Raw genomic sequence first — 23,061 nt, 5'->3', positions numbered from 1 at the left:
TACCACAACATCCTCCCACCAGCCCAGGTACATGTTTGCAAAAGTGGGAGCACAAGGGCTCCCCATTGCAGTACCCCTGAGCTGGTGGTAGAACTTGTTATGGAAGGTAAAGTAGTTATGAGTAAGTACAAATGTAAGAAGCTTGATTATAAAGAGATTGTGTTCTCTATATTGTACCCCTCTTGTCTCCAGATAGTATTTTACTGCTCGAATGCCGTTATCGTGTGGTATGCAACTATACAATTGTTCAACATCAATCGATGTGAGGATGGTGTCATTGTCAACATGTATACCATCTAATTTGCTCAACAAGTCTGATGTATCTCTGATAAAGGAGGGCTGTGTGTTCACAAAATTACTCAAAACTTTATCCAAATAGATACTGGGGCTTTGACCCATAGCGTCAATACCTGACACTATGGGCCGTCCCCTCAGGGTATGTATACCCTTATGGATTTTCGGTGTAGAGTAAAAAGTCGCAATGGTCACATCCTTGGGGACTAGGAAGTCCATTTCATCTTTTGAGATGAGTGTTAAACCAAAACCTTCCTGTATAATTTCATTGAGGGCTGTTTTAAACTTAAGAGTCGGGTCTGCGGGTAGAATGGCATACGTGGTTTTATCAGATAATAGTTGGAGGCACATGGAACAGTATTGATCCGTGTCCATGATTACAATGTTGCCCCCTTTTTTGGAGGGTTTTATTGTTATGGTCTTGTTTTGGTCGAGTAATGATAAAGCCTCTCTTTCTCTCTGTGTGAGATTATTTTTACTACTTATTAAACCAGGTTTTATCTTTCGTATCTCGTTTGTAACCAATGTTGAGAAGATGTCAATACTTGTACAGTCAGTGGGGGGAGGCATCTTCCTGTTCTTTGGTTTAAGACTCGTAAATGGACCAATCCCTTCATCTGTCCTATCAATCTCTGATAGGCCTGCCAAAAGTCTGACGTCTGGGAGAATATTGAGAGGGATCCCCAGTCTCTGGCACTCATTAAGATCGTTATGTCTAAAATGTTTCCTCCATCTGAGTTTCCTCAGAAATAACTCAAGGTCTTTCACCCAGATGAAGGGATCATAGATCATAGCCAAGAACCTTCTCTTCCATAGCAGACAGTTTATAGTTAGATAGATTAACAATCTGCTGGCCGTCCATTTGGCCCCTATTTACTATTTTTTGGGCCTTCTGCTGTGTCTTTTCCGAAAAGGATAGGGGTCACTTATCCCTAAAAAACTGTTCTGATGTGCAAGTGAGGGTAAGGGCCCAGATGAAGAAGAAGGTTCCAAAAATGAGGCCTGTACCCCTCGTTGGTCCTGATTTCCATAGTGGGTTTTGTCCCCCAGAGTTCCACATCCTCTGGTCCCACCACGTCCAGCAGACTGAGTACCCCCCCTAGGTCTATTAAGACTTCTCTCTCTAGATCTGCTCTCAGAGTCTGAAAGGTCTGAGGATGATATATCACCTCCTCCTTCCGTAAGGTTATAGGCCCTTCTCTGTTTGAAATCCTCCAGATCTCTGACAAAATGTTTGTGCTTGCGATTTTTTAAGTTTTGTTGATATTTTTCTACTGCACCTTGTAATGCCAATTCTTTGATCTGGAAGTCAGAGTCAGTATTAAATTTCAGGGCCTCTTCCCTGAGAGTAGTAAGAGTTTTATTAGTCTCCTCAAATCTTTTTCTCCGTTTCTAGGAGGATATTCATAAAGCGGAGTGAGGAAGCCACAGACTCCTCCTCCCACCTTTTGAGGAGCAAGGGTGTCCTCACTCTTTCTGCTGGGATTAAATTAATTCTCAGTCCTCTAGGCACTATATTGTTTTTTATATAATGCTCCAGGGACTGTAGTTCCCACCAACTTTTTGCGTTGTCAATATATGCTGTTTGTAGATCAGCAAACACCACCCTGAGGTTTCTTTTTGTTGGATTCGTTGTTTCAAGGTTTTTATTAGAAAAAACCTTCCTTTTGGTTTTTCACAATTTTACTCCTACTATATATCAGCTTTGGTTATAAGTAAGAAGCAGTTCACCCGCAAGTTCACCCCCAGGAATAGAAGTACCTGGTCGGATTGTAAGAAGGATGATAAGGGGTTCTTGTTCAAGGGCCCTTCCCAATACAAGAAGTCTTCCCAATGACTCCCTTCCCCAGGTGGGGGGGAGATTGACCTACTTTCTTCCGGCCTGGGAACGTATTTCTTCGAGCCCGTGGATTCTCAATATCGTCCGCACAGGTCTGACATTTCCATTCCGCAGTGTTCCTCCCAAGCGCTTTCTCCTGACATCCCCGAGGACGTCCCCGAGCGAACAACATGCCTTGGAGGGGGAAGTGACGTCCCTATTGCGCCGGGCGGTCCTGACGGACGTCCCATTGGCGGAAAGGGGAGAGGGGTTTTACTCCCCTCTCTTTTTGGTCGGGAAACCGGACGGCTCCTTTCGGGTCATCATAAACCTCAAAGACCTGAACAGCCACCTGCAGATCTTGTCCTTCAAGATGGAATCAATGAAGTCCACAATCAAGTCTCTCTACCCGAATTGTCATATGGCTGTCCTGGATCTGAAGGATGCGTATTATCATGTTCCCATCGCTCCTCCCTTCCAGAAATATCTCAGGGTGGCGGTGATACTCGAGGAGTCAGTGCATCATCTGCAGTTCAGGGCCTTACCATTTGGCCTGGCAATTGCGCCCCGTACCTTCACGAAGCTCGTCCTGGAAATCACTGCCCACCTGCGGGAAGACAGAATTCTCATTATCCCGTATCTCGACAACTTTCTCGTGGTAGGGGATTCAGCGAACCATTGTACTGCCGTGCTTCAGACTGTATGCTTAAAGCTGGAAAGTCTCGGCTGGATTTTGAACAGGGAGAAGTCAAGGTTGCTTCCGGCCACGGTGCAAGTCTTTTTGGGGCTTACTTTGGGCTCTCTCCTACAAGAATGTCGTCTACCGCCTTCCAAAGTGGAGAAGATTCGCTCTCTGGTGCAGCAGGCGGAGGCGGTTCCGCACATGTACCTGCGACGGGCTATGTCTCTTCTGGGCTCCCTGACCTCTACTCTCCCTGCAGTGTTGTGGGCTCAAGGCCATACCAGAGCTCTCCAGTGGGACATTTTGGGACATCAGTCGTTTCTGGGGGACAGGTTGAACACTCAGATTACTCTGAACTCCAGCGCCATCGCCTCCCTTCACTGGTGGCTGGTTCCTGCGCACCTCACACGGGGAGTCCCATGGGATGTCCCGGTGTCCCGACTTGTGACCACGGATGCCAGTGTGTCCGGATGGGGGGCTCACCTGCTGGACCGTCCGATTCAGGGTCTCTGGTCACCCGGGGAGGCGGCTTCCTCCTCCAATATCAGAGAGCTGCTGGCTGTGGAACGGGCCCTGACTGGACTTCTCCCTTCACTGACTGGTCACCATACCCGGGTGTTGTCGGACAATCAGGTGACGGTGGCTTATCTGAACCATCAGGGGGGCACAAGATCCAGGTCCCTTATGTTGATAGCCGACAGGATTCTGCTACTGGCAGAAACTCACCTTCTGTTCCTCACTGCTGTTCACATCAGGGGGAAAGGCAACCTCGCGGCGGATTTTCTGAGTCGCACTCGCCTGCACGAGGGGGAGTGGGAGCTCAACCCGTCCGTCTTCAACCTCATCACGGCCAGGTGGGGGGTTCCAGCCATCGACCTTTTTTCCACCAACCAGAACAGGAAGGTTCCTCGGTTCTGCTCTCTCAATCCCAAGGAACTTCCGTATGCTGTGGACGCCCTGTCAATCCCGTGGGACTTTCCCCTTGCTTATGCGTTTCCCCCACTGGTTCTTCTCGCCGCAGTCCTGAAAAAAGTCAGGGACGACTGGGCCAGAGTCCTTCTGATTGCTCCCTTCTGGCCAAAGCGACCATGTTTTTTTTGGCTGGTTCGGATGTCCCTGACCGACCCGTGGGTCCTCCCAGAACTTCCGAATCTCCTTTCCCAGGGAACGGTGTGCCATCCTCCGACAGTCAAGTTGCACCTGACGGCATGGAATTTGAGAGGGCGTTGCTGATCAGTAAGGCGTTCTCTCCCAATTTAGTTTCCACACTGTTGGGTTGTAGAAAGCCTGTGACAACCAAGATCTACTGTAGGACTTGGAGGAAGTTCTTATCTTCCTCAGGTGCTAGTGTAACCGGGGAGGTTCCCATCGGTCCCATCCTGGAATTCCTGCAGTGTGGGTTGGACAAGGGGTTGGCGGTTAGCACACTCAAGGTCCAGATCGCCGCGTTAGCAGCACTCTACAATTATGATGTCGCGGGGAACCCTTGGGTGGCTCGGTTTATTAGGGCTAGTTCGCGCCAGCGTCCTAGACGGGTAGTCTCCCTTCCCCCTTGGGACCTTAACCTGGTTTTGGGGGCCCTGACGGATCCTCCGTTCGAGCCCCTTGGCTCCATCTCTGTTAAATGTCTTTCCCTTAAGACGGTCCTCCTGGTAGCCCTCACCTCGGCCCGTAGGATTAGCGACATTCAGGCCCTTTCTATTGACCCTCCTTACACTCAAATATTGGACGATAGGGTAGTGTTGCGCCCTGACCCTGCGTACCTCCCCAAGGTGGTTTCTCGGTTTCATACGTCCCAGGAGATTGTGCTGCCATACTTTTGCACTAACCCGACACGTGCGGAGGAACGGCGTTGGCATTGTCTGGATGTACGTCGTTGTCTCATCCAGTATCTTCTTGTCACCAGTTCCTGGAGGAAGGACAAGTCTCTGTTTTGTCTCTTTCCAGGGGCCTCAAAAGGGGGTTAAGTGTTCCAAATCCACGCTGGCCAGGTGGATTAGGGACGCCATTGCATTAGCTTACACGGCTAGGGGTGCGGCCGTTACGGTGGGTCTGAAAGCACATTCCACGCTGGCTGTAGCATCTTCTTGGGCAGAATGGGCGGATGTTTCCATTGCTCAAATTTGTAAAGCTGCCACATCACCCTCGGCCTTTTATAAGCATTATAGGTTGGATCTTTCCTTCTCCGACCTCACCTTTTGAGAGGCGTGTTCTACAGGCTGTGGTCCCTCCCTAATTTTTCCTTTCGCTGTAATTCTCTCGTGGTGCCGTCATAGGGTGAGGGAAAAATACGTAATTACTTACCGGTAATGTGTTTTTTTCCAAACCCATGACGGCACCCTTATATTCCCACCCTGTACACACATTACCGGTAAGTAATTACGTATTTTCCGCAGGTACCTGCGGTATGTTACACCATTGACTGAAATGTAATATCACACTCACACACAGACCCATACATATATCATGCACAGACACACAGAAATCAGAAACGTACATATTAAAAATAAAAAACAAAAAAACAAATGTGGGCTCTGCCATATTTTTACCGTTCAGCCAAGGTAAGCAGGGGCCTGGTATTCTCAGGCTGCGGAGGGCGAGGGCCATGGTTATAGCCCACCTCCCGCAGCCAAGGATATCAGCCCGCAGCTTCCCCGAGAATGTCGCATCCATTATGCAATAGTCCTGGCGTGTTACCGGCTCTTCCCGATTGCCGTGATGTGGTGGCAATCGGGGTAATAAGGAGTTAATGGCAGCCCATAGCTGCCACAAAGTCTAAAGGGCCATTTGCACGCTGCGACATCGCTAACTATATATAGTCAGGGTCACGGTGTTTGTGACGCACATCCGGTGCCGTTAGCGACATCGCAGCGTGTGACACCATAAAGCGGCGTTCAACGATCGCAAAAACGTCAAAAAATCGTGGCTCGTTGAAACGTCGCTCATTTACCAAATATTGTTGTTGGGGCTTGCCGCTGGTTGTTCCTCGTTTCTGCGGCATCACACATCGCTATTTGTGACACCGCAGGAGCGACAAACATCTCCTTACCTGCCGTCCACCGGCAATGAGGAAGGAAGGAGGTGGGCGGCATGTTCCGGCCGCTCATGTCCTTCCCTCCTCTGCTATTGGGCGGACGCTTAGTGACGCCGCAGTGACGTCGCTATGATGCCGAACACAACTCCCCCTTGAAGGAGGGATTGTTTGGCGGTCACAGCGACGTTGCAGAAAAGGTACGCTAGCGATGTCGCAGCGTGTAAAGCACTCTTAAGATTAGTAATGACAGCATCTATGACACACCGTCACTAATCTCGAAGTGAAAATAAATAAACACACCGAAAAATCCTTTATTTGAAATAAAACATAAAAAGCCCCCTCTTTCTCCACTTTATTAACCCCCCAAACACCCAGGTCCGACGTAATCCACACGAGGTCCTACGACGCTTGCACACTGATCCAGCGATGTCTGAGACATATTACTCAATGCAGTCTCGTTCCGTGAACGAGGCTGCAGGGGTAACGCCAGGACATTTTTCACGGTCGGTGATGTCAACACATTACCACTCGCGAGAACTTCACGGCCTCACAAGCTGTAATAGAGTGACGTCACCGACCGTCAGTGACCCTGCGAGAACTCAGATCCAAGGTCCCGCAGGGTCACTGCTGTATCACACATACTGTTGGGGGGGGGGGGAAACACATCAGAAATAAAAGCTGTAATATCTATCTATCAATGTATCTATCTATCCATCCATTGTCTACCTATCCATCCATTGTCTACCTATCCATCCATCCATTATCGATCTATCCCTCGATCTATCCCTCGATCTATCCCTCGATCTATCCCTCGATCTATCCCTCGATCTATCCCTCGATCTATCCCTCGATCTATCCCTCGATCTATCCCTCGATCTATCCCTCGATCTATCCCTCGATCTATCCCTCGATCTATCCCTCGATCTATCCCTCGATCTATCCCTCGATCTATCCCTCGATCTATCCCTCGATCTATCCCTCGATCTATCCCTCGATCTATCCCTCGATCTATCCCTCGATCTATCCCTCGATCTATCTATATCTAAGAAGAAGGAAATGACAACATATTATTTTTTTTTTTCAAATTTGCAATACCAAAAAAGGCAGGGACAGAGCTGGCCCTAATGAGCCCTGAGTATGTCCCTACCTAGCAATTGAGGGTATGACACCTTAGGGTTGTGGCACCCCCATTTACCGACGGGAGACCCTAAAGAATTCCTAAATCACCCTACACTATATAAAGAGTAAACACCCAAGAATAAGTGAAAAACAGGAATCATTAAAAAAGGGACGACGTTTCTCTTGAGGACCTTGACTGCTGGACCTCCTACCAGATGAGTAACAATGACTTTCCGTGGCGTATTGGTGCCCAGTTATTAGTCTGTTTTTTAATGATTTCTGTCTTTCACTTATTTTTGACACTAAGCGAACTTTGCTGATGCATCAAGTGTTGCTGCGAAAGTCGCCATCCAGCCCCAGCCTTGAAGATTAATAAAAAAAAAAATGCGTGTGTGTGTAGTATATACAGTATACAAAATAATTTTTTGTCGTGTTTCATATTGTGCTCATGAGTAATGGACAATAATCTGTTTTCTTTTAGGAACTAGTGGATATAAAGATGTTACAGTGTAAGCGAATTGTAAATGGTAAGATGATTTTCTGTTTACTCACTGGGAATGTTTATACAATGGATAACATCTTAGGCTTCTTTCACACTTGCGTTCAGCGCAATCCGCCGCTATGGAGAATAGCCCAGTCCGTTAATGCACTGCGCTATTCTCCATAGACTTGTATTGACGACGCACCGTAACGCAAGTGTCTGCGTTGCATCCGCTGGACGACGCTGCATCGTTATTTTGACGCAGCGTCGGGCGGAGGGAATGCTGCATGTAGCGTTTTTTATTTCATTAAAATAACGCACTTTGACGAATTCCGTTAGAATCCGCCAAGGTGTCTAATGATTGTCTATGGGGCGGATCCCGTCGCAATGCACTAAGCGGCGGAATCCGCTGACGGATTCAATCACGTTCTACTGCGCATACTCAGCATGTCCAGCAGAACGATCTAAATCCTTTAAAATCACTCCTGGCCTCTCTCCCCCCTCTCTCATACTCACCGATCACCGGTGCGGCGCTGCACAGCTGTCGCACTGCTCTGGCGGCTTCTCCTACTTTTGAAAATGCCGGCCGCTCATTATTCCATCTCGTATTCACTGCTTTCCCCTCCCACCGGAGCCTATGATTGGTTGCAGTCAGACACGCCCCTACGCTGAGTGACAGCTGTCTCACTGCAACCAATCACAGCCGCGGGTGGGCGGGTCTATATCGTGCAGTACAATAAATAAATAATTTTAAAAAAACCACGTGCGGTCCCCCCTAATTTTGATACCAGCCAAGGTAAAGCCACACGGCTGAAGGCTGGTATTCTCAAGATGGGGAGCCCCACGTTATGGGGAGCCCCCCCAGCCTAAAAATATCAGCCAGCAGCTTCCCGGAAGTGCCACATCCATTAGATGCGACAGTCCCGGGAATCTACCCGGCTCATCCCGAATTGCCCTGGTGCCGTGGCAATTGAGGTAATAAGGAGTTAATGGCAGCCCATAGTTGCCATTAAGTCCTAGGTTAATCATGGCAGGCGTCTATGAGACACATTCCATGATTAACCTGTAATTGAAAGTAAATAAACACATACAATCGAAAAAATACTTCATTTGGAATAAAAGACAAAAAAACACCCTCTTTCACCACTTTATTAAAATCTCCAAATACCCCTCCAAGTCCGGCGTAATCCACGAGGTCCCACGACGCAGCCAGCTCTGCTACATGAAGCTGACAGGAGCAGCCGTAGAACACCGCCGCTCGCTATGAGCTCCATGCAGCAACTGAAGGGAGTCGCGCTGTCAGTGGGGACGCCACTGAGGTGAGGTAATGCCTGTGTGTGTGCGGTGATGATGGGTGCAGTAGTGCGGGGATGTGTGTGATGATGATGAGTGCGGTAGTGCCTGCGTGTGCGGTGATGATGGGCTCTCTCTCTCGCAGCTAGAAAACTTAACGCAACGCGTTATTTCCCAGGAATCCGTTACATTTATTACCACACTATTTGCAAGGCATCCGTAACGTGTCACACAACGCAATGCAACGGATGCCGTTCAATGCAAGTGTGAAAGTAGCCTTATTCGGTTTGGTCCATTTTAAATCAATTATCTTAATGATTTATGAGTTGATCAGATGTAGATCTAAAAAACATTACAATTTTTGCCCTTTAAGGCTATGTGCACACTGTGTGTTTTTCGCGGCATTGTTACACGTTTGTTGGGTGCATTTTTGGTCAGAAAACTGCATGACTTTGCTTCCCTAGCAAAGTCTGAGTTTTCATTTTTGCTGTCCGCACAGTGCTTTTTTTTTTTTTTTTGCTGCGTTTGTGAGCTGACAAAAAAAAATGTCAATTCTTTTCTGCGTTTTTCTGCGTTTTTTCACCCATACAATGCATTTGAAAAATGCAGCAAAACGCAGGAACAAAAACGTGGTAAAACGCGGTAAAAGTCACAAAAATGCATGCATATTTTGTATGCGTTTTTTTTACCGCAAGGGCGTTTTTGTTTTTTTTTTTTCGTGTGTTTTTTTGCAGCCAAAAAAAAAGTAAAAAAAACGCAGCATGCGCACATAGCCTAAAGAGGACTTCTGGAGAGAGACAGCTGCTGATCTTCAGAGCTGGGAAAATGCAAGCTGTGTGATCGCTACAAACTTCAGGGACACTACACCGCATGCAGAATTATTAGGCAAGTTGTATTTTAGAGGATTTTTTTTATTATTGATCAACAACTATGTTCTCAATCAACCCAAAAGACTCATAAATAGAGATGAGTGAACCGGTCGCGGTTCGGCTCGAGTTTGGTTCGCCTAACGGAGGTCTCGTTCGAGTTCGGTTCGGCGAACCACTCGAAGCGCATAGGAAACAATGGGAGGCAATCACAAACACATAAAAACACCTAGAAAACACCCTCAAAGGAGTCCAAAAGGTGACAAACAACTCACAACACAAACACATGGGAAAGTGACAAGGACATATACTCATGCGAAAACAAAAGAGCTGGACAAGGAAAAAGAGAAGGAGACACAGATATAGGCATGGCATGCCCTTCTAAAATCATGTAAAACACCGCAAGGTTACTTCAAGCGGAGTCTCCCTTTTTATTCCAAAAATTGGGCCACACACACACCCACCCCTTCAGTGGCAGCACTTGTGCACCAGTTGTACACTTCACAGGTAGATTTGCATCAAGCACATTCAAAAATACGCCATCATTAACCGTCCCCAGGATGACACCAGGGTAGGTAGCTAAATCTTTCCTGATCCCAGCTCTGTTCATCTTGGATCATTTTTAAAAACAATGTATGCAAGGGTTACTCCAAGCGGAGTTTCCCTTTCTTCCAAAAATTGGGCCCCACACACACCCACCCCTTCAGTGGCAGCACTTGTGCCCCACTTGTACACTTCACAGGTAGATTTTCATCAAGCACATTCAAAAATACGCCATCCTTATCCGTCCCCAGGATGACACCGTGGTAGGTAGCAAAGTCTTTGCTGAACCATGACTTGTTCATCTTGGCTCCTTTTAAAAAACACAGCAAGCAAGGGTTACTCCAAGCGGAGTCTCCCTTTTTTTCAAAAATTGGGCCCCTCACACACCCACCCCTTCAGTGGCAGAACTTTGTGCCCCAGTTGTACACTTCACAGCTAGATTTGCATCAAGCACATTTAAAATCCACAAGCATTTACTCTCCCCAGGATGACACAGGGGTAGTAAATTCCTTGTGGATCCATGACTTGTTCATTTTGATGAACGTTAGTCTGTCCAAATTGTTACTGGAAAGGCGCATCCGCTTATCTGTCAGCACACACCCAGCAGCACTGAAGACACGTTCAGAGACAACACTGGCAGCTGGACACGACAAAATCTCCAAGGCGTAAGTGGAGAGCTCTGGCCATTTTTCAAGATTTGAAGCCCAAAATGAGCAAGGCTCCATTTGCAAAGTCATGGTGTGGCACCCTGGACAAGCCAGGACGTCACAGGTACTGCAACAACACACCCTACACCCCGGCTAGGCACATCTAGGTCAAACACAAATCCTTGTTGCCTCCCTCCAGGGGCTGATGTCCACACCAGAGGGTGGGCCAGGCGGTTGGCCCCACCCACCGAGGAGTTCACAGTCCTGGAGGCGGGAAAAGGGGGTCAGATTAGTTTTGGATTTGGAGAGTGAAGTGGCAGTAGAGGAGACTGACCGTGTCCGGGTGCGTGGCCCGGGCACATACAGCAAGGTTGGCAGACGGTGGTGACCATCTGCAGGAGAGGCTGATTGGAGTGAACCGTAAGGACCGGGGACGGGCGGTGGCCCGACGGTGCCGGACCGGGGAACGAAGAGATGCCAGCACCATTCGGCAGGGCTTACGGACTCCGACCAGGCTAGGAGTTGTCGTAAAACCGGTCAAATCCGTTAGAGAAGGGAACCTCCGGGGTTTCCCAGCAGTCAAGACCCGATTTGAAGGCAACAGCTCACAGCGTGAAGGGGAAACACAGTCACCGCCAAGGCTACAGTTCCCAGGGCCAGAGCCTGCGGGCAAAAGGGGCTCCCTCAGCATCCATCCAAACTGGGGAGCGGGTTACCGGTGGGAAGCCATTGGAACCGTGAACACAACACAGGTGCAGGGAAAGGCAGTCACCACCAACCTACCAGGAGAGCTACCGCGGCCGTCTGTGGGACCCGTCCATCCAGTCGTTTGTTTTACTGGAGACTTTGCATTCATCATTGGCTGAGTGAGTACCACCGTGCCGTGCGGCACAGCGCTGCCCCCGCGACCCTGCACCTCACCAGGCCCCGTAACCCGCCTGCCATCCCTAACCCTCACCGGGCCCCGGGACAACCAACCCCCCTACCCACGGAGGGGAGACACAACATCCAAGCTGCTCCCTGTCATCGCTCCCGGGATCCCCGTCCAGAGCAGCAGTGGTGTCACAACCTCACCACAACCGTGGGTGGCGTCACGGACAATATCCCTAAACCAAACCACCCCCTTTCACTCACGGGCGAGGAGCGCCACTCGAGTCCCCGGGATACGGCCCATCGCTCGAGCCACCACCGAGCAGCAGCCGGACCCGAGCAGTGGGTGAGCGCAGCATCCCCTCCTCCGCCCGCGACAATGGCATCGATGTTCATTTGGAGATACTCCTGTTTCATCCTCTCCAGCCGTTGACTATGTGTCAGACTTGTTGTCTCTGGTGGCCTTGCAAAGGAGGGTCTAAAAAAATTATGAAAAGATTCCATAAAATTGCTTTTACCAGCACCAGATACGGTGCTACTGGTACGGGTAGAATGTTGAAGATGACGAGACCGTCCCATGTTTGTCAAGTTATAACTGAGAGATTCACTCCCTGCACCACAGTTGTTTGGTGGAAAAGCCAAACTAAGATCTAGTAACAGCTTCTGCTGATACTCCTGCATACGTGCGTCCCTTTCTATGGCTGGAATTATGTCACAAAATTTGGACTTGTACCGGGGATCTAATAGTGTGGCAAGCCAGTAGTCATCATCACTTCTAATTTTGACAGTACGAGGGTCATGTTGGAGGTAGTGCAGCAAGAAGGTGCTCATGTGTGTTGCGCAGCCATGCGGACTAAGTCCACGCTGTGTTTGTGGCATAGAGGTGCTAACTGTTCTTTCTTCCTCTGACATCTCCCCCCAACCTCTTTCAACAGAAATTTGACCAAGGTCTCCCTCATCCGCTGAGTCTTCCATCTCCATGGACAGTTCGTCCTCCATTTCTTCATGTTCTCCTGCACCTTCCTCAACATTTCGCCTGCTACCATGCTCCCTGGTTGATCCCTGTCCCCCATGCCTGCCGCGTTGGTGATGATGAACGTCTGGACCTTGGTGATGTTGTTGTGTCTTGCGCATATGAATCCTCCTGTAGTTCCTCCCCTTCCTGTTGTCCCACCCCCTGACTCCGAATAGTGTTTAGCGTGTGCTCCAGCATGTAAATGACTGGAATTGTCATGCTGATAATGGCATTGTCAGCGCTAAACATATTCGTCGCCATGTCGAAACTGTGCAGAAGGGTGCATAGGTCCTTGATCTGAGACCACTCCATCAGGGTGATCTGCCCCACCTCTGCATCTCGTTGGCCCAGGCTATACGTCATGACGTATTGCACCAGGGCTCGACGGTGCTGCCACAGTCGCTGTAACATGTGGAGAGTCGAATTCCAGCGTGTCGGCACATCGCATTTCAGGCGATGAACCGGCAGGCCGAAAGACTTCTGGAGCGATGCAAGTCGCTCAGCAGCGGTGGTTGAACGGCGGAAGTGAGCAGACAGTTTTCGTGCCCTGTTCAGAAGGCCATCTAGGCCGGGATAGTGTGTTAAAAATTGCTGGACAACAAGGTTCAACACATGAGCCATACAAGGCACGTGTGTCACCTTGCCCAGGTGAAGGGCCGCACCCAGGTTTGCAGCATTGTCGCACACGGCATTACCAGGCTGCAGGTTGAGTGGAGTCAACCATTTATTAAACTCAGTGTCCAGAGCTGCCCACAACTCAGCCGCTGTGTGACTCTTATTTCCAAGACATTTCAAGCTAAAGACCGCCTGATGCCGTTGCGCTCTGCTGCCAGCATAGTAATGAGGGGTGCGTGATTCCTTGTGCGCAGTGAGAACGCTGGTGGCCTGACCAGGCAGGCTTGGGGCGGAGGTGGAGGACCAAGACGAGGTGGAGGAGGCAGAAGCAGTGGCGGAACTTGGACAGACAGAGGATTGACACACAAGTCGTGGGGACGGCAAGACTTGTGCAGCAGACCCTTCACCATCTATCACCATAGTTACCCAGTGCCCAGTCAGCGACATGTAACGTCCCTGTCCATGCTTACTGGTCCAAGTATCGGTGGTGAAATGCACCCGTTGACACATAGTTTCTCAAGGAAGCGGTGATGTTGTGTGCGACATACTGGTGTAGCGCGGGCACACCTTTCTTAGAGAAGTAGTGGCGACTGGACATCTGGTACTGGGGCACAGCGACAGACATAAGGTCTCTAAAATCCTGTGTGTCCACCAGGCGGAAAGGCAGCATTTCGGTAGCCAAGAGCTTACAGAGGGATAAAGTCAACCTCTTAGCTTTGTCATGGGTCGCAGGAAATGGCCTTTTATTTGTCCACATCTGAGGGACAGAGATCTGGCTGCTGTGTGTAGATGGTGGTGAGTAGGGTGTCCGTGAAAAAATGCAGGTTTGTGAGGAAAGTGCAGGCGTAGACATGATGTTGCCTTCATCCAACGTTGATGCTATCGATGTCTGAGAGAGCTGTACACACGCACTTGTTTCCCCTTCCAAACCAAATGACGACCTACCAAGCAAACTGCCTGTTGCGGTTACAGTGGTGGAAGTTGTGCGTGGAAAACCAGTTATGACAGCTGTCCCACAGTTCTAGAAGATGAAGAGCGCGCGGATGCACTTGAAGGGGCAGGCGGTGGATGGTTCGCTCCGCTAGACTGCACTGCAGCACGGTGAGCTTCCCACTGGGACATATGATATTTATTCATGTGACGAGTCATGGAAGAAGTTGTCAAACTCCTGAGGTTTTGTCCTCTACTAACAGAATCACGACAAATTTTACATATCACATGATTTGGGCGATCTTTTTCTATGTAAAAAAAGGTCCAGGCTAGGCAAGGCTTAGAGAGCCCGACTAGTGCTCAGAGGCAGAGTGGTGGCTGAGGATGCAGTTGTAGACGTGCTACCAGTACTACTCCTCTGTCCAGGAAGGCGCAAGGTAACTTGTAGCATCCTCCTCCACCGCCTCTGTTGACCTCCTCGAGTGCCTGACTGTGGGTTGACAGTAGGTGGGATCTAGAACTTCCTTATCAAGCGTTGTATTTGCACTCCCCTCACCCTCAGACCGAGCCTCTTCCTGACGTGAACCAATATTTAAGTTGTCATCCCAATCTGGTAGCTGCGTCTCATCGTCATCAGTATGTTCCTCATTGTCTATAACAACAGGTGTTACAGTTTGTGAATAAGGGTCAACATTATGCTCAGAAACTTGGTCCTCACGGTCTGAATCAGAGTCACAAAGGTTCTGGGCATCACTGCAGACCATTTCCTGGTCTGTACTCACTGTAGCTTGGGAGCAGACCTCTGATTCCCAGGCTATAGTGTGACTGAACAGCTCGGCAGACTCGGCCATCTCAGTTCCACCATACTGTGCAGGGCGGATGGAGACTTCAGAGCTGGGAGAAAGCAAGTGTGATTCGGATGACAACTCAGAGGACTGGTGTTTTTTGGATGCCGTAGTTGAGGTGGCGGAGAGGGCTCTTGTTGGACAACTTGAGATCCATTCAAGCATTTTCTTTTTTTGGCCATAATCTACCTTTGTTCCAGTTGTTCGTGTAATAAATAGATTTGCACTAGTGGGACACTAATGGAAGTCCAACAGCCACTTTTAGGATGCCACTAAGTTTACCCAGTAAGAACCACTTGTTTCCTTAACCAAGAATACACACAATGCTAGTATTCCTTTCAAAAGTGCATTTTATTAATGAATTAATACATAAAATTTACACATCTAGACATGACATGTTAACAAAGGGCAAGATCCTTCAGAGGAAAACTGGAAATCCCGGAACTCTGACAGAAGGAACACCTAGTTTCAGATTCTTGGTGGATAACCACACCGAGTCCCCTACCTTATACATGGGTGTCTGTTTCCGGTGAGTGTCTGCCGACTTCTTGTAACGCTCCTGAGCCGAAGCCAAAGAGTCCTTTAAAACCTCCAGATTCCGTTGTAGCTCCGTCAATCTGTCCTCCACCGTTGGCACCGAAACCGCCACCGGTGACCTAGGCAAAATATTCGGATGGTAACCCAAGTTAGCGAAAAAGGGAGTTACCTTAGTGGAGCTGCTCTAAGTGTTGTTATACGAGAACTCCGCCAAAGGAAGCAGCTGCAACCAATCGTCCTGCAGATGGCTGACATAACATCGCAGGTACTGCTCCAGGGTTTGATTAGTCCGTTCGGTTTGCCCATTTGTCTGGGGATGGTATGCAGAAGACAAACAGACATCAATATGGAGTGCCGAACAAAACCCTTTCCAGAACTTAGAAGTGAACTGCACGCCCCGATCAGAGATGATCTCATCCGGTACCCCATGCAACCGAAATATATTCTGGATAACCAAATCCACTGTCTCTGCGGCTGAGGGAAGACCGGTACATGGAATAAAGTGAGCAGCCTTTGCCAACCGATCCACTACCACCAAAATGGTATTGTTACCGCCCGAGACGGGCAACTCCACAATAAAATCCATTGAGATGGATCCCCAAAGGCGAAATGGTACGGGTAACGGTTGAAGGAGTCCCGTAGGAGCCACACGAGGGACCTTGCACCGGGCACAAACCACACATGAGTGGACATAGTCTTTCACATCCTTTAAACAGGTAGGCCACCAGAAAAAACGACTCAGAAATTCCTGTGTCTTCTGTACCCCCCTATGACCTGCCAACACGGAGTCATGGACCAACTTGAGAACCCGAAGTCTTACAGCCTCCGGGACATAAATACGTCGCTCTCTCAACCACACGCCATTCCGAAGGACAAGAGTCACATCATTCGGGGGGGCAGCAAGAAATACGTCACCATCATAGGCCAGCTTGATGTCCTTCCACAAGTCCTGGTCCCGGATTACTCCAACAAAATTGGCATCTGATAAAACGGTCTGAGACGGGGTTCCAGGCACGGAGTCCATGGCGTGGATTTGGGACAAGGGATCGGCTTTCCCATTACGTGACCCTGGACGGTATCTAACGATAAAATTGAACTGGTTAAGGAACAGGCTCGAACGGGCTTGCCGTGGAGACAGGCACCTGGCAGATTTAAGGAATTCTAGGTTACGATGGTCTGTGAGAACTATCACTTGTTGCGCTGCTCCCTGTAAGTGGTGTCTCCATTCCTTAAAAGCAGAAATAATCGCCAACAATTCCTTGTCCGCAATGGCATAGTTCTTTTCTGCAGGGGACAACTGGCGAGAAAAGAAAGCACACGGGTGCAAGAGACTCTTGTCCCCAGTCCTTTGTGAAAGGATAGCCCCTAATGCATAATCGGAAGCATCGACTTCCACAATAAAAGGGAGTGCGGGATTCGGGTGTATTAGTATTGGCGCTGAGGTAAAACAAACCTTGAGACGATTGAAAGCTTCCTGGGCCTGGGCGGACCACACAAACTTCTGCCCCTTTTTGGTTAACAGAGTGATAGGACGGACGATCTCTGAAAAGTTGCGGATAAAGCGTCTGTAAAAGTTAGCAAAACCGACAAAGCGTTGTACCTCCTTGATGTTTCCCGGTTCCGGCCAGTCTAGAATTGCCCGTATCTTGCCAGACTCCATGTTCAATCCCTGAGGAGAGATGACATCCTAAATATTGTATATTTGAGCAATTGAATTCGCACTTCTCCAGTTTAATATACAGGTGGTTATCCCTCAGACGGGTAAGTACTGTCTTGATGTGCTCCTGGTGTTCCTGTAGGGAATCAGAAAAGATCAAGATATCATCCAGGTAGATCACCATCAACTGGTCCATTATATCCCTAAAAATATCGTTGACTAGGTGTTGGAAAGCCGCAGGGGCGTTACAAAGTCCGAAAGGCATCACTAGATACTCATAATGTCCATACCGACATCTGAACGCTGTTTTCCACTCGTCCCCGGGACGTATGCGGAGTAGATTATATGCCCCACGGAGATCCAATTTAGTAAATATTTTGGCTTGTTGTACTCTCTCCAATAGTTCGGGAATCAACGGTAACGGATACCGGTTCCGGATGGTTATCTTATTTAGTTCCCGGTAGTCGATACAAGGTCTCAGAGTCCCCTCTTTCTTTTTCACGAAAAAGATGGGTGCCCCTGCTGGTGAGGTAGAAGGTCGAATAAATCCCTTGGCTAGGTTTTCATCGATGTAATCTTTTAGTGCTTGTAACTCAGGTGCCGCTAACGTGTAGACATGACCAAACGGGATCTCTGCCCCTGGGAGTAAGTCTATGGGACAATCATACGGTCTATGCGGGGGAAGCCGATCTGCTTTTTTTTTGTCGCATATATCAGCGAAGTCATTATAAACCGGGGGTAGAACAGGTACCTGTACAGTGCCCTCTGCATTCAGTGTTACTGGAACCGGTACAGTTGGACTAATGGTCGGACCACTCTGGGGTGGGAAGGATATTTCTTTAGTCTCCCAATCGATGACTGGATTTGTAGACCGCAGCCAAGGAATTCCTAAAATTATCGGAAAATGGGGAGAAGAAATCAACATGAAAACAAGGGTCTCCTGCTGACCTGGTTTCATCACACATTCAAGGGGTACGGTCTCCCGATCAGCTGGTCCGGAAACTAATGGAGAACAGTCTACCGTCTCCATGGTAACCGGTGAGGATCTTTGTTGAGTCTGGATACCGTGTTTCCTGGCAAAAGAAGAGTCCATGAAATTTCCCCCTGCCCCAGAGTCTATCATAGCAGATGTAGGAATTAACTGTCCCTCCCACCGTATCTGAATGGGAAGCAAGCAATGGGTGTATTTCCCTTCTGGGTCCTTAGGTGAAGTTAACATCAATGTCGAGGGAAATACCGCATCCAGGTGTAAACTTGCCTCAGAGATATCGGACTCTGCGTCAGTGTTGTCACACTCTGCCATTGCTGCCAGTACCTTATTCGGGCGATTTGGACGTTTTGGCCAGTCAATCAGAAAATGGTCCGATTGACCACAATAGAAACACAAACTCTCACGGAGCCGATGTTCACGACGTTCGTTGGTCTCTCGCCTTTGTAGAGAGTCCACTTGCATAGGAACATCCTCGGCCTCCCGTGGCGTCTTGTGAGCGGGTTCTCTAGAAGGAAACGCAAAGTTGGTTACCCGGTTTACAGCTGCCCATTTTTCTTGTCTGCGTTCCGTCAAGCGGGTATCGATACGCACACAGTGTTGGAGAAACAGTTCAAAATCCTGTGGAGATTCGGCACGAGCTAACTCGTCCTTGATGGTACCGGACAGACCCTTTCTGAAAACTGACAATAGCGCATTGTTTTCCCAGTCGGTGTCTACCACTAACCTTTTGAACTCAGTGGCGTATTCGACGACAGACCGCTTTCCCTGACGTAAGGAAAGCAGAGCCGATTCAGCGGTAGCACGGCGATTAGGATCATCAAACATTTGCGCCATTGCTGTTAAAAAGTCATCCAGGTTATTTAAACGGATATCACGATTCTCAATCATAGGATTAGGCCAAGCCAGTGCTCGTGAGGTTAACAACATGATTATACATAACACTTTTGACCGGTCAGACCGGTAATAATCAGCATGTACATCAAAAAACAGTATACACTGGTTAACAAACCCACGGAACTGACTTCGATCACCACTGAAACGAAATGGAGGTAACCTAGGCATACCGGCAGCTGATACGGATGTAGCGGGGGTGGCTTCCTGAGCCTTCATTCTGGATTGCAAATCCTGAATAGCCGGACCCAGTACCTGGTGATCATGGCCCAGCTGTACCTCCACATCTCTAAGCTTAGTTTGCACCGCCTCCATCTCCTGCTGCAAGGAGTTAATCATGGAGAAAAGCTGATCTACTCGTGTCTCCGTCATTGCCCCAGCGAAATCCTCTTATGGGCCTGAGTATAATGTAATACTATTGTATGAACTGAGGATTTCGATTGCGTTAGGGCAATGACAACCAGACGGGTTCTTGGTGCAAAGACGTTTTATAATATGTAACCACAATATGTACACAGGACAGAATATACACAGTAGAACATAAACACAGTAAATACCTGCCGGGTTCAGAGCAAAGGGTAATTCCCAGGACCGCGCACCGGACTCCCCCAGGGAGACCACCAGGAGCGAACCCCTATACAGGGGCTGTCTGGCAATCACCCCAGAAGGCCTAAATGCGCAGCAGCCGGGACACGAAAGGGCAACAGGTATAGTCCAAAAAATGTCCGTACGTGATGTCAGTCCTAGGGTGGATATGAAACGGAAGGGATCGGGCAGAAGTGCCGACCAGAGACGGCAAACAGAGTCCGAGCACAGCTTGATGAGACCAGGTGGAGTCCAGAGCCGGTGTCGGGTGTTTCAGCAGGATCCAAACAGCAATCAGGAACCAAGAGCAGCAGGGCAGGAGTACACAGGAAGCAGTATACTCAGGCAACTAGACAAAGCTTAGGGGCGGGCTTTTAAACAGATGAACAGGAAGTAGGGCAACAGAACAGAAAACTCCATGTTAACAAAGGGCAAGATCCTTCAGAGGAAAACTGGAAATCCCGGAACTCTGACAGCTAGTATAATGGCTTAGTAACAATGAGCTTGAGTGTGCAAAGGGCAGGAGGGTACAGTGGCAGGGTTGTGGGTCAGTGTACAGGAAAGGAAGCCTCACTTTCTATCCCTCCTAATGGGGAAATGCAGCGAGGAAGTGCCTGACCTTAGCTACACAGACGCTGTTATCTGTATCTGTTAAAATCTGTTTGCACGGACCTGACTGTCACCTATGGCTCTGAGCCTGCTGTTATTAGCCCTTACAAGGGCTAATAGAAACTTCTATCCCTATTCTGTATAGCGCTGTGTGTAGAGCATACACAGCAGTATCGGAGACAGGAGCTATGCTTGCGGTGACTGACACCCAGATGCAGAAGAGATAATGGCGTCCGGACGGGCAGATACCCGTTTTTATAATGCAGGGACATGTGACATGGACATCCTATCACACATGCCGTTGCTTCTCTGGCTAAAAGTCCACTTAGCTGTGTGTGTGTCTGGGATTGGCTGACATGCTGGCCCGCCCCACTACACGCGCGTGCTTAGGGAAGGAAGACAAGGGGAAAAAAAAAATGGCGATTGCCATTATCCCGGCAGCAGTGATCTGAATGCGCTGTTCCCGCACACTATACGCTGAAATTTCATAATAGTGTGAGTCACAGAGTGACTTACACTATTACAGCGGAAAGCCAGCTAGTAATTAGCTTGGCTTTTTGCTGCTAGAACCGTTCTCAAACGTAACTAGAACTATCGAGCTTTAGCAAAAAGCTCGAGTTCTAGTTCGATCTAGAACAGCCCCCAAAATCACTCGAACCGCGAACTGGAGAACTACGAACTGCGCTCAACTCTACTCATAAACACTAAAGCTTAATATTTTTGGAAGTTGGAGGAGTTGTTTTTTTCAGATTTGGCTATCTTAGGAGGATATCTGTTTGTGCAGGTAACTATTACTGTGTAGAATTATTAGGCAACTTAATAAAAACCAAATATATTCGCATCTCACTTGTTTATTTTCACCAGGTAAACCAATATAACTGCACAAAATTTAGAAATAAACATTTCTGACTTGCAAAAACAAAACCCCAAAAAATTAGTGACCAATATAGCCACCTTTCTTTATGATAACACTCAACAGCCTACCATCCATAGATTCTGTCAGTTGCTTGATCTGTTTACGATCAACATTGCGTGCAGCAGCCACCACAGCCTCCCAGACACTGTTCAAAGAGGTGTACTGTTTTCCCTCCCTCTAGATCTTACATTGTATGAGGGACCACATGTTCTCTATGGGGTTCAGATCAGGTGAACAAGGGGGCCATATCATTATTTTTTCATCTTTTAGACCTTTACTGGCCAGCCACGCTGTGGAGTAGTTGGATGAATGTGATGGAGCATTGTCCTGCATGAAAATCATGTTTTTCTTGAACGATACCGACTAATTCCTGTACCACTGCTTGAAGAAGTTGTCTTCCAGAAACTGGCAGTAGGTCTGGGAGTTGAGCTTCACTCCATCCTCAACCCGAAAAGGTCCCACAAGTTCATCCTTGATGATACCAGCCCATACCAGTACCCCACCTCCACCTTGCTGGCGTCTGAGTCAGAGTGGAGCTCTCTGCCCTTTACTGATCCAGCCTCTGGCCCTTCCATCTGGCCCATCAAGAGTCACTCTCATTTCATCAGTCCATAAAATCTTTGAAAAATCAGTCTTAAGATATTTCTTGGCCCTGTCTTGACGCTTTATCTTATGTTTCTTGTTCAAAAGTGGTGGTTTTTCAGCCTTCCTTACCTTGGCCATGTCCCTGATTATGGCACACCTTGTGCTTTTTGATACTCCAGTAACGTTGCAGCTCTGAAATATGGCCAAACTGGTGGCAAATGGCATCTTGGCAGCTTCACACTTTATTTTCCTCAATTCATGGGCAGTTTTGTGCCTTTTTTGCCCAACACGCGTCTTGCGACCCTGTTGGCTATTTGCCATGAAATGATTCATTGATCGGTGATCACACTTCAAAGGTTTGGCAATTTCAAGACTGCTACATCCTTCTGCACGACATCTCACAATTTTGGACTTTTCAGAGCCCGTCAAATCTCACTTCTGACCCATTTTGCCAAAGAAAAGGAAGTTGCCTAATAATTAAGCACACCTTATATATGGTGTTGATGTCATTACATCACACCCCTCCTCATTACAGAGATGCATATAACCTGATTTACTTAATTGGTAGTTGGCTCTCAAGCCTATACAGCTTGGAGTAGGACAACATGTATAAAAATTTTCATGTGATCAAAATACTCATTTGCCTAATATTTCTGCACACGGTGTAAAGATGTTCCATATTTTCTTTTCTGTGACAGTTTTCTATACTAGCAAGGGTTTTGCAGTGAGCTCAATAACCTCATAAACATGTACATGTACATGAAAACATGTAATTGGGGTAATAAGGAGTTAATGGCAGCCCATAGCTGCCACTAAGTCCAAGATTAGTAATGGCAGTGTCTGACACGCCATGAGTAATCTGTAAGTGACCGTAAATAAACACATACACCAAAAAATCCTTTATTTGAAATAAAACACAAATAATCCCTCTCTTTCACCACTTTATTAAAATCCCCAAATACCCCTCCAGGTTCGGCGTAATCCACATGAGGTCCCACGACGCTTGCACCCTGATCCACCGACATCTGAGACCTAGTACTCAATGTAGCCTCATTCCGTGAACGAGGCTGCATGGGTAACTCCAGGACATTTCTCACGATCGGTGATGCCAACACATTACCGTTCCCGAGAACTTCAGGGCCTCACAAGCGGTAATAGAGTGACGTCACTGACCGGCAGTGCCCTGCGAGAACTCAGACCCAAGGTCCCACAGGGTCACTGCTGTTTGAGAAATACT

General features: G+C 48.3%; 1 protein-coding gene across 3 annotated transcripts in view; it reads left to right on the top strand.

The window, feature by feature from the left end:
• DUS2 (dihydrouridine synthase 2) overlaps positions 1-23,061 on the top strand; it is a 498,816-nt gene that overhangs the window by 32,636 nt on the left and 443,119 nt on the right. For all 3 annotated transcript variants that reach the window (XM_075325642.1, XM_075325643.1, XM_075325644.1), the window contains exon 3: positions 7,430-7,475. In XM_075325642.1, coding sequence (XP_075181757.1) covers positions 7,430-7,475 — 46 coding nt within the window. The remainder of the gene's footprint in view (positions 1-7,429; positions 7,476-23,061) is intronic.

The sequence above is a fragment of the Anomaloglossus baeobatrachus genome, chromosome 10 (assembly GCF_048569485.1).
Source record: "Anomaloglossus baeobatrachus isolate aAnoBae1 chromosome 10, aAnoBae1.hap1, whole genome shotgun sequence".
NCBI lineage: Eukaryota > Metazoa > Chordata > Amphibia > Anura > Aromobatidae > Anomaloglossus > Anomaloglossus baeobatrachus.
Note: the sequence above shows the minus strand (reverse complement) of the source record. Positions and strands in the feature narration are given on the sequence as shown.